The 12,241-nt window shown below is 40.5% G+C and overlaps 1 protein-coding gene across 1 annotated transcript in view; it reads left to right on the top strand.

Annotated features, from left to right (window-relative positions):
* The window catches only part of LOC117031838 (zinc finger protein 37A), a 97,582-nt gene that overhangs the window by 74,020 nt on the left and 11,321 nt on the right, over nt 1–12,241 (top strand). The window contains exon 4 of the mRNA XM_033122636.1: nt 8,217–8,218. Within this exon, the coding sequence (XP_032978527.1) occupies nt 8,217–8,218 (2 nt within the window). The remainder of the gene's footprint in view (nt 1–8,216; nt 8,219–12,241) is intronic.

Here is a 12,241-nt window from a genome sequence, read left to right on the forward strand (position 1 = left end):
TTTGACTTTTGGCATTTTAGTTATGATGTGTCTTGTAGTTAGCCTCTTTGGGTTCATCTTGTTTGGGATTCTCTGTGCTTCCTAATTTGCATATCTTTTTCCTTTAATAGGTTAGAGTAGTTTTCGTGATTATTTCTTCAAGTAGGTTTTCAATTCCTTTCTCTCTTCTCCTTCTGGTACCCCTATAATGTAAATGTTGCTCCGCTTGATGTTGTCCATGAGGACCCCTAAACTCTCCTCAATTTTTTGGATTCTGTTTTCTTTTTGTTGTTCTGATTGAGAACAGAAACTTATCTTCTACGTCACTGGCTCAATCCTCTGCTTTATCTAATCTGGTGATTCCCTTTAATGTATTCTTCATTTCTCTTATTGTATTCTTTATTTTTTGACTGGTTCTTTTTCATGTTTTGTGTTTCTAATTTTATGTTTCTTATCTCATTGTGGAAGTTCTCCCTGAGGTCATTGAGCATTCTTATAAGCATTGTTTGGAACTCTGCGTCTGGTAGATTGGTAGTCTTTATTTTGTTCTTTTTCTGGAACTTTGTTCCGTTCTTTTATTTGGGACTTAGTTGTTTGTCTCCACATTTTGACTGCCTGTCTGTGTTTGTTTCTATGTACTAGGTAGGGATGCTATATCTCTAGGTCTTAGTAGAGTAGCCTTATGTAGTAGGTGTGCATTGGGGCTCAGTGCACAGTTTTCTGGTCACTTGAGCCATGTACTCTGGGTGTGTCCCTTGTGTGGGTTGTCTGTACCCTCCTCTTATAGTTGAGCCTTGGTTGCTATTTGCATGTCAATAAGAGGGACTGACCGTTGTCAATAAGAGGGACTGACCCTCGGGCTCTTTGGTTTGAGGATTACAGTGGAGCAGTTTTGGTGCAGGGGCTGTCCCTACAGAATAGGATCTGCCTCAGCAGGGATCCGGTGTCTTCCTAATCTACCCCTTGGGTGTGTTGTTCTTCGAGGAATCTTGGTGATGCTTCAGCTCTTTTCAAAGCTGGCCACTGGGCGTGCCACCCCAGGACCACCCTGGAGGAGACCCGCTGTGGTCAAGTTTAGCCACAGCACATGCCACACCTGGGGCCACACCTGGCAGGATTTATGAAGTTATCTACAGATGGTGTTGCCCATACTGTGTTTGGAAATGCCTCGAGAGGCCAAGCTGCGAACCAAGGCCGGCTGCCTCTTGTGCTGGCAGCCTTCAGGCTCATCACCTAAAGGTACAGGATACGCTCAAGTCATACGCTGCTTGTCTAGATTCCCTGAACCTTTGAGAGACCCTAGGAAAATCTGTGCCATGAGCTAAGGCAGATGGTTTCTATGAAAAAGCCACTGGAAATGACTTGGATGTGTCTGAAAGTTGGGTGGGGCTGGTACTGAAATCACCAGAGCATGGTGAACAAAGGGTAATAGCCAGCTTCATAGAGACTCAGCTATGGTGGCAGCCTATATTTGCAAGCTGGGAAGGGGTGGGCTCAACAACGAAACAATGGCTTCCTCCAGTTCCTCTGTCCAGGAAAAAGCTGCCTCTCCAGCCCCCGTCCCAGGACATACAGCTGTCCCTGCCACCTTTCCAGCTGCTGCCCCAGCATGGGAGCTCAGGGCCAGTGATTCTGTCTGTGAGTCCTAGAGGGCTCTTGAAGAGGAGCAGCTGGGACTCTAGTTGCCCTCTACCTCACCCAGTCAGTCTTCTGGTTTTCACAACCAGAAATTATGGGGACTTTTCCCCCCCAACACTGGACCCCTGGGGATGGGATGGGACTGGGACCTCCAGGAGCTGAGATACCCCTCCGAATTTTTAATGGTCACATGCGGGTGTGGGACCAGCCTGTTGTGCGTCTCTGCCCCTCCTACTGGCCTCAAGGTGACTTCTGCATGTCCTTAGTTGTAGAGCTTCAGTTCAGCAAGATTTTAGGTGATTCTCAGTGATGCTTTTTTTATAATTTAGTTGTAATTTTGATGTGGTTACGAGGGAAGGCAAGCCCAGCCTATGCCTATTACTCCATCTTGACCAGAACCTATATGTTTTTTGTAAATGTTCTTTATCATGGTGAGGAATTTTGGTGGTCCTAGTTTTTTTAGATAATTTTATCGTGAATGGAGTTTATCGTCCTTCTTTCTGCTTATTTGGATTTCATTTTGCTCTTCTTTTTTAATTTCATTAGATGGAATCTCGGTGATTGACTTGAGAGTTTTCCTGTTTTCTTTTTGTTTTCTTTTTTTTAAGATTTTATTGGGAAGGGGAACAGGGCTTTATTGGGGAACAGTGTGTACTTTCAGGACTTTTTTTTTTTTTTTCCCCAAGTCAAGTTGTCCTTTCAATCTTAGTTGTGGAGAGTACCGTTCAGCTTCAAGTTATTGTCCTTTCAGTCTTAGTTGTGGAGGGCGCAGCTCAGCTCCAGGTCCAGTTGCCGTTGCTAGTTGCAGGGGGCACAGCCCACCATCCCTTGCGGGAGTTGAACCGGCAACCTTGTGGTTGAGAGGACGCTCTCCAACCAATTGAGCCATCCGGGAGCTCAGTGGCAGCTCAGCTCAAGGTGCCGTGTTCAATCTTAGTTGCAGGGGGCAGAGCCCACCATCCGTTGCGGGACTCAAAGAGTTGAACAGGCAACCTTGTGGTTGAGAGCCCACCGGCCCATGTGGGAATCAAACCGGCAGCCTTTGGAGTTAGGAGCACGGAGCTCCAACCACCTGAGCCACCGTGCCGGCCCCGTTTTCTAATATAAGGATTTAGTGGTATAAATTTTTATTTCAGCATTGTTTTAGAAGCCTCCTACATATTTTCATTTCATTTTATTCAGTGTTTTTTTTGTTTCGTGAGACTTCCTCTTTGAAAGATTATTTAGAAATGTGTTGTTTAATTTCCAAGTATTTGGAGATTTTTCTGTAACTTTCTGTAGATGATATTTAGTTTGATTTTATTCTGGTCAGAGAACACACTCTATTTCATTTCTATTAAACTTCCTTTTTTTTTTTTTTTAACGGCCCAGAATATTGCCTATTGGGGTACATATTCTATAGAGTTTTGAGAAGTATGTGTATTCTGCTGTCACTGTGTGGAGTTTTCTATAAATGTGTGTGGCAGCATGTTGGTTGATGGTTTTATTAAGTTGTGTGTCTCTGCTTTTTTTCTGTGTAGTTCTATCAGTTAGAAGGGGATGTTGAAGGGTCTGATTATAATTATGAATTTATTTCTCTTTATAGTTCTTTTAGTTTTTGCTTCATATGTTTAGAAGCTCTGTTGTTGTGATGTACATATTTCTTACCGATATGTCATTTTCGTGAAGTATTCCTTTAATCATTCTGTACTGTCCTTCTCTGTCTCTCTTAATATTCTTTTCTGTGCAGTCTCCTTTGTCTGATACCATGTTTCCCCAAAAATAAGACCTAGCCAGATATTCAGCTCTAATGCATCTTTTGGAGCAAAAATTAAAATAAGACCTGGTCTTACTTTAATATAAGACTGGGTCTCATATTAATTTTTACTCCAAAAGATGCATTAGAACTGATTGTCCGGGTAGGTTTTATTTTTGGGGAAACACAGTAGTAATATAAGACCCTCAGCTTTTTTTTTTTTTTTTAATGTTTACATGGTATATCTTTTTTTGATCTATTACTTTTAAACATCCCTACATTGTTACTTTTAAATGAGTTTCTTGTAGACAGTATATAGTCAGATTATTTTTACATCCATCTGATTGTCTGTGTTTTCAAAGTTGTCTTTAGATAACTTGATTGTGATGTAATTATTGATATGTTAGGGCTTAAGTCTGCTGTTTATTATTTTCTTCTGTCTCTTTTTTTTTCCTTCCTGTGGGTTCCTTGAAAATATTTTAGAGTTCCATTTTGATCTGCCTGTAGTGTTTTTGAGGTGTTTCTTGTGTATAGTTCTTTGTAGTGGTTTCCCTAGGAATTCCATTTTATATAAATCATCAGAGGATGCCAGTGTTCACATTTTATTAGTTTGAGTGAAGTGTACCTTTTACCTTCCCTCATTTATAATGCAGCTTGCTTAAATGTTTTCTCTGTACATACTAAGAACTATATCAGACAGTTATAATGTTGCTTCCACCATGAAAATTTAGAAAACAGAAGGAATACCTATTGCATTGATAGTAGTCCTCTGTCGCATCCAGCGTAACAAGAGTTGTGGGAAGTGAGGAGGGTGGCGCAGGGTTAAGAAATATAGCAGCCAAGAAGAGTGTGCAAGTGGGGCCAAGGGACTCCAGCCTCAAGGGCTGAGCACCGAATCAGGCCACCACATAGCTTTTATTAGTTAGGTGAAGAAGTAAAGGCGATAAAGCTTGTCAATCTCAAGATCTGTGAATCCCATACATTATAATAGGAAAATGATTCAAACCAATCACCCTTGCCTGGAGGCAGTGGAAGTGTAAGTCTCAGGATGTGTGTACCTCCCCAAGGGACAAAACCTTTATGCATATGAATATATGGAGAGCACATCATTGAATCACTTCCCCTGCAGGTTTTGGGAAGGAATACAGCCACAGAGGCAGAGGCTCTCCTTAGCCGGTGGAAGGTGGGGGACTGTGCCCACCTCTGTTGACCCCGCGAGTTCCCCAGATGGTCCCCACGTGGCTGTGTCTGGCTTGGGTGGCCCCCCATGGGGAATCTTACCCGTCATTGACTAGCCAGCCATCTTTCTGGGGCCAAACAAGGAGACATAAGGTGTAAGCACAAAGGTGAAGCAAAGTCCCTGAAAGGATCCGTCTCAGACTCTCCTTTCTTTAGGGGCAGGTACGAGGAGACAGACGGGCAGGCTGCTGCGTGGCGACAGTCCCCCCTCATCCATGGTTTTGCTTTCCATGGTTTCAGTTACCCGGGGTAAACCAAGGTTCTAAAATCATGAATACAAAAATTGCAGAAATAAACAATTATAATAATAAGTTTTAACTTGTGTATTATTCTGAGTAGCATGATGAAATCTTGGCCTGTTCCACGTGAGACATAAGCCATCCTTTGTCCAGTGTCTCCATGCTGTATATGCTGCCGTTAGTCACTGGGTAGCCATCTCGGTTATGAGATCAACTGTCAGGATATTGAAGTGCTGTGTGCAAGTAACCATTATTTCACTTCATAATAGCCCCAAAGCCCAATCCTCGCAATTCAGATATGCCAAGAGAAGCTGTAAAGTACTTCTTTAAATCAAAGATAAAGATTCTTGACTTAAAGAAAAAAAAGTCATATGCTGAAGTTGCTATGATCTGCAATAAGAAAATCTCCTGTCTGATTGTGGAGGAGGAAAAAGTAATTTGTGCTAGTTTGCCTGGAGCAGGAGACCACATTCACATAACTTTAATTACAGTATATTGTTATAATTGCTCTATTTGATTGTTATTGTTGTTAATCTATTACTGTGCCTAATTTACAAATTAAACTTTATCATGGGTATGTATGTATAGGAAGAACATAGTACATACAGGGTTTGGTACTGTCCGCAGTTCAGGCATCCTCTGGGGGTTCCTGGAATGTATCTCTCACGGATAAGAGAGGACTGCTATGTCTATATTTTTATTTCCTCTCTTGTTTTTTCTTTTTCTTGATAGTTTAAGATTCCTTAACATTTACAATCTATAAAAGAATTTTTGTAGCCATTCTTTTAGGGTAGTCCTGCTGGTGACAAATTGCCTAAATTTTGCTTCATCTGAGAATGTCTTGATTTACACTTCATTCCTGAGGATATTTTCACTGCAAATCCAATTTGGGGTGAACAGTTTTTAGCACTTGAATATTGTGCCACTTTCATATACGCTCTGTAGTTTCTCGTGAGATGTGACTGTTGTCCCAGTTGTTATTCCACTATAGTTAAGATTGCTATTGTTATGCTGTTTTCACAATTGTTTCCTTAGTTTTTAGATGTCTGACTATTTTGTTTCTTGGTGTGAATGTATTTGGGCTTATTCCGTTTGAGGTTTCCATAGTAAATAGTCTGTCTACATTTTTGATGTCTAGCTCTGACAGCTGACAAACCTCATGTCCTCCGCCCTCTCTGCTCCACACCTGGGTAAGATAATCATAAAGTCTGCCCCTTCCGTGCTTGGCATGAATGAGGCCGTTTACACCACACAAATCCTGGCTTCTTATAACTTGTTAGTTATACACAGCAACTCTCACTCTGGCTCCATTCTCTGATGCCACAATAAAATCCAGGACCACTTGTTCCTTCAAATTATTTTCAGACTGTGTTGCGTGCCTACCCAGCTCTCTCCTGAAAGCCCCAATATGTGAATAATGAAGTTTTTTGTATCCTCGGAATCACAAAGAAAACACCCAAAGCCTGGACATATAAAGAGAGAGGAAACAAAAAATTGAAACAGATGTCTCCAAATAAAAAAAGGAAAAAAAATTGTGGACGGGGAGGTAGTGTCGGTAGAGGCAGTGGTGATGACTTGCAGTGGCAGAGGAGATAGCGCCTGCCTTCTGAGAACTGACAGGACACCAAGGGTACATTTTGTGCCTGAATCCAGGTTGGTGGGATGCGTGTGGGCCTTCTCTTCAGCAGCCGCTGGACGTGTTAGCTGTCCTGACATGTCAGTTATAAAGCTCAATAAATCAAACAGGCCAAGCTCTGATGTTTGGAAAATACAAGCTGTCCCTGTGTGTTCCAGGTCTCCGTTGGTTTTCTCAGGGGAAGTCACATCTGGCTCCCTGCTTGCCCTGGCTGGCAGCTGGCCAGTCTCAGCAGGAAGCCCTACTTCTGGAAAGGTGTGGCTCAGGACACTGGTCACGGGAAGGGTGGCAAGGCTCCTAGGAGCTGAGGAAACATCTGTAGGGCCAGGAAGCCCCTCAGAAGACCCTGGAGTCGGTGTGGAGAGCAGGTGCAGGCCGGGAGGGACTCGGAGAAGCCTGTGGCTCTGTCAGCTGGCTGTAGAAACACTTGACCCGTGTTTGCCGACAGTGACGCTCAGTGTTTGGGAGTCAGAGTGGCAAAGGGGTGAAGGATGAATTGACCCTTCTTCCTCCACACAGTGCTCAGGCAGCACTGCCCTGTGTAACCTACTGTCTGTTGTCAGGTTTCCCCGGATTGCGCTGAGCTGGGTGCATCTCAGCCCGAATTCCAAGGCCCTCTGGCCGGGTCCACCTGATGGTCCAGTCTTGTCTCCCGCAGCTGCTCCCCGTGAACATCCTAGCCAGGCACGCTCCTCTGTCTCCCATTCCCCCCGCGTTTCAGACACTGGTAACGCTATTTCCTTCATCCAGAGGCTGCCATCCCCGTTTCACAGCCAGGTGCCTGGGAACTTTGTGGCTCCGGGACAGATTTCCCCCAGAGCTCATGTTCAGTGCTCAAAGTGTGGATTCCTTTGTTCGGGGATTTTTCCTAGTGCTCCACTCTTTGTGTAGGGATTTTCCTCAGTGACCCACCATGACCCAGGAATTGTTCTCCTTCTGAGATTTTCCCACAGTCCTCCCTCGACCTAGGTCTCCTGCCAGCAGTGCCCAGGCTCCACTGTACGATTGAGTCTGCTTAGCAGAGCTGGCAAAGCACAGGCAGGTGGGTATGGGTGGAAATGGCTCCAGACTTTGGGTGGGCTCTGCCCTCCACCCGGTGCCCACTGCCTTGCTCTCTCCTTAGTCTTGTCCTGTTCTTGGTTGATGGAGTTGAATGTTACTGCTCCTACTTGTATCTCAGTGAGGAGTGATGGAGAGGTGAGTGAAGGTCCCCCAAACCACATATCTTATGCAGATGGGAAATTGGGGCCCACATCACATACACAGACACCACTTTCATGTTTGGAAATAATTTCCTTCTTCACCCCTATTGTTGTTCTGTTAATGATTCTCTTGGCTGTGCAGCTTTTATCCGTTTCTCACAGCAAGGGCTGATTGGCAGAGGGCTCCACAGATGACATGAACACAGATTGATTGCACACAGTCACAAAAACAAATCAGTTGGAGGAGAACTCCTGAGATTACCTGAACACGGATTTATGCACTGGGTTCCACACAGTCACAAAAACAAATTGGTTGCAAGAGAATTCCTGAGATAGATGAGCACAGATTGATTGCACACAGTCACCAAATAAGCCCAAATATCACCTCCATGTTGCGCGGATGCTCAAGACTCAACAGCCGACAGCTAGGGGTATCTTGCATGCAGCAGAAGCTGCATGACCCGTTCGACTCCCGAGGCATACTCAAAAACTGAAGCATTTACCTCTGGGTTTACGGCGTTCATAAACCGAAATGTTCGTCAATGGAGACGTTCGAAAACCGAGGTACTACTGTACACCTGCACTTACCAGAATCTACATCAAGTTTACCTTAATTTTAGAGATGGACAGACAGGTACTATGTTAATTTTTGTTACATATATTATATATGTCTATGTATTGTTAATTTTTTTCTCCTCATTTTTTTACTGTGCATTTGAGTTACCATTTGGTATTATTTCCTTAGTCTAGTATAGCTTGACTCCCACGTACCTTTTTATGGTTTTATTGGGAAATATAAAAATACATCTGTGTGCGTTAGAAACCTAACATTGCACACATGTTCTCATTGTTTTATGCAGTTACTTTTTAAATCAGTCAAGAGAACTTTCTTTAGTGTATCTTGTGAGGTGGGTCTGCTAGCAACAAACATCTCTCAATTTTTATTCCTCTGAAAATACTTTTATTTGGCCTTTATCTTTGGAAGATCATTTTCCTAGATTCTTGGCTGATAGTCCTTTTCTTTGAGTAGTTAGAATATATCACCCCACTGTCTTCTGCCCTTTGTGGTTTCTCATGAGTAATCTTTGAGGACCCTTTTCCTCTCCAATCTGGAAACAAAAACTTCCTACTTCTGTGTGTGCTTTGGCGATTTTTCATTCTACATTTTTCTCGTAATTCCCCACCCCTGGGTAATATCCCCACTTGTGTCCACTAATTTTAACCATTCAAAGATTGAAGGGACCCTTTTGTAGATCTCCATCGCTCTTGCTCACTGTAGCTATAAACATGGAGGTTTATTAGAATTTAATGTTATTTGAGCTTGTGATTTAAGGTTTTAAGGAGATCTTTTTGTGCATCTGAAAATATTTTTGTTTTTCACCTTCCAAAGAAGGAGTCAAGTGAGTATCATTACTGTGCCACTCTTAAAACTGCACCTTCTTTCACATTTAGAATCATTAAAGCCCTTGCAGTGAACCCATTTCCTAAATTATTTTCCATTTACAGGGTATTGCTTTATAAAACCAGAAGTAATCTTGAAGTTGGAACAAGAAGACCCATTGTTGTTAGAGAACAAATTTCTAAATGGGAGTTATCCAGGTGAGTTTTGGAAAACAGGTAGAGAGTATCTATTGAAAATTAAATCCAAAATGGAGTCAGTTAAACAAAGGGCACCTTTGGCAGTTTAGAAATGAGTAGATCCAAAAAAATGTGGGTATGGAAGGTGTAACATAAGGGGTACGAAGTAATTTTTTTTTATTTTTTCAATTAGGTAACACAGTATATATCATTTCTACCTGACAAATCAATCAATTTATATTTAACTAGTATAAAGTCAGGTATAGGGGTAGATTATAATATCAACTAAAATGGAAGTTTAAAGTAAGGGAAAACGGAGAGAAGTGATACACTAATTTGATCAGTGGTTGGGTAGTTGGAAAAACTATGTACTGCATAATTAATAAATACGAATTATGGAAGATTTGTAAATGAGAAATGTAACTCCTCTAAATGTGCTACTATAAATGCAAAAATACAACCTTTCTCACTATTGGAAGAAAAACAGCATGATAATACAAAGAAAACAGACATATCACTGAAAATACTTTTTATTTTAAAAAAAACATGTAAATATTAAGATGTAAATAGCACATCATAAAGTAAGAGATGTAACTGTCATATCAGTGTCAATGGGTTAAAGTCACTTATTAATAGAAAATGGTATGAGATTATAAGAAAGAGATGTACCTGAAAATAATTTTGAATGTTTAAAATGTGAAATGTGTAATATCCAGATAATATACATAGTCATTCAGGCTGAATCTATATAACTATTGCACAAGGTTTCGATTCAGATTAAGATTCGTATAGCAATCAAAAGGACACTTTAAGAAAGCTAATGAAGATAATTTAAAAAGGAGGTGCAAAAAAAATTATTTGGAATAATAAAGCAGGAACTTTTCCGAAGTTGCAAAAAATAAAAAAAAATAAAATAAATAAAAATAAAAAAAATAAATAAATAAAAAGGAGGTGCAGAGGCTGCAGATACTTGTGTGCCAATTAATTTATCATGAAAATTCATTAAAAACTGCAAGAGATACGAGGAGAAACAGCAAGCATTAGATATAATAGACCTATATATACTACTCTGATTTCATACAAAATATGATGGACAACAACTGACATTCTAGAGCATGAGTTGGTAAATTATGTTCCTTGACCTAAATCCAGCTAGCTACTTGTTTTTGTAAATAATAGTTTTTTTGGAACATAGTTATTTGTTTGTTTATTTGTAATGTCTATTTTTGTGGTACAACAAAATGGCTGAATAGTTGTGCCTGAGATTATATGGCGTGCAGTGACTGAAATATTCACCATCAGATGCTGCACATACAAAGTTTGTTGACCCCTGCTCTAGATATTAAGCATATTTTTTTGATATTAGTCTAATACATATTGATAAGGGTTTTTTAAGCTTTGTACTCTGAATATATAGTGTAAACCTTCTCTGAAGTGTTAATGGAGTAACAAAACATAAATATATTTTGGGTTAGAAGCAAACTATTAAGTTTGCAATGTTAATTTAACATAATTTAATAACACTAGCAGTTATAGACAGTATGAGAGAAAAGTACCCCATGTGTAAATTAAATATGCATACATATTTTTGAAAAATCTGTTACATGAAGGGGTACCTCAAAATTATTATTATAAAAATATAAAATATATGTATGAACCTGTGTCAAGAGGTCTGTAGAAACTCAACAAATTGCTGTATTAAACCTTACAGTTTATTATAGCAAAAAGGTACAGATAAAATCAGCAAAAGTAAAAGTCACGGAGGGCGGAATCCAAAACAGACTTCTTATTTTCTTTTCCCTATAGAGTTCTATGGAAAGTGCTTAATTTTGCCAGCAGTGATGTATGGCAGCACAAATAAAGTATGGCAAGAAGAGAAATTTACCCGAGCTTTGGTGTACAAGGTTTTTGCTGGGGGTTGGTCATGTAGGGCCTGAACACCTAGGTGATTGACCTATTTACTCAGGGTGTAGCCCCTCCAGTGAGGTCCAAGGCCCCAACCATAAATCCCAGTGTTAGCCTGAACTATCCGGTGTGGCCCCAACCCCCAGGTATGTAAAGACACTCTTATCAGGCAGGATATTCCATGGGCTTACCAGTTATCCCCCAAGAGTTGGTCAGAGAACAATCATTTTGAAATATGCAGGATGAGAAAACCCGAAACCTGGTGAATTAAATCTTTCATGAATACAACTTTTGGGGAATGGGTATAGCGTTGCTTAATGGAAAGTTTCAACAACAAGGAATTTTGAGAAGACTTAAGCAGAACAGAAGTTTTGTGTTTTTTTTTTAAATATCACTTGAATAATTGGAAAGCTATAATGGTATAAATTAAGTAAAAGCCAAAACATGGTTCTTGGAATAAAAATAATTAAATAAAATGCATAGAGTAGGTGTCCTATGTTGAAAAAAGGAGAGAGATTTTATAAGAAGTCACAGAGCACAACGCACAGCTGTAGAAATACAGCTGCACAAATATGGAAATTTTGAAAAACTTTGCACAACACGAAATAAAACAGAAATAAAAGAATACATTAATATCATCTTCATAGAATGGAATACTACTTTAAAATTCTGAGTGCTTGCCCATGTGGATAAACATATTTGAAGAACAGGATGGCGTAAGATCTTTTCTAACAGATGCTAATGATATATTGTGAATCTGCTGTAACTGGTACAGACTACTACTGGCATGGGGTTAATTATAGACCTTTGAAACACAGAGCCCAGAAACAACTGCATGCTCTAATGACAACTGATTTATGAACAGGGTGATAGTGTAGAAAGCTGCAAAAGTCATTTTTATGATAACTGGCATTGTGCCCCAGCTTTCCACCCTACAACAGAACTCAATTTGGTGTGGATTTATACGAAAGGGGTTTATGTGTATTTGTTTCGGTTTCCATGTTCTAACAGCTAGAAAGGGGCAGATAAATGAGTTAGAGGTACTGGCTACATACATTCCTCATAAATGTGTTGTTTCTATGAAGAATTC

This window comes from Rhinolophus ferrumequinum, chromosome 12, assembly GCF_004115265.2.
Source record: "Rhinolophus ferrumequinum isolate MPI-CBG mRhiFer1 chromosome 12, mRhiFer1_v1.p, whole genome shotgun sequence".
Lineage (NCBI taxonomy): Eukaryota > Metazoa > Chordata > Mammalia > Chiroptera > Rhinolophidae > Rhinolophus > Rhinolophus ferrumequinum.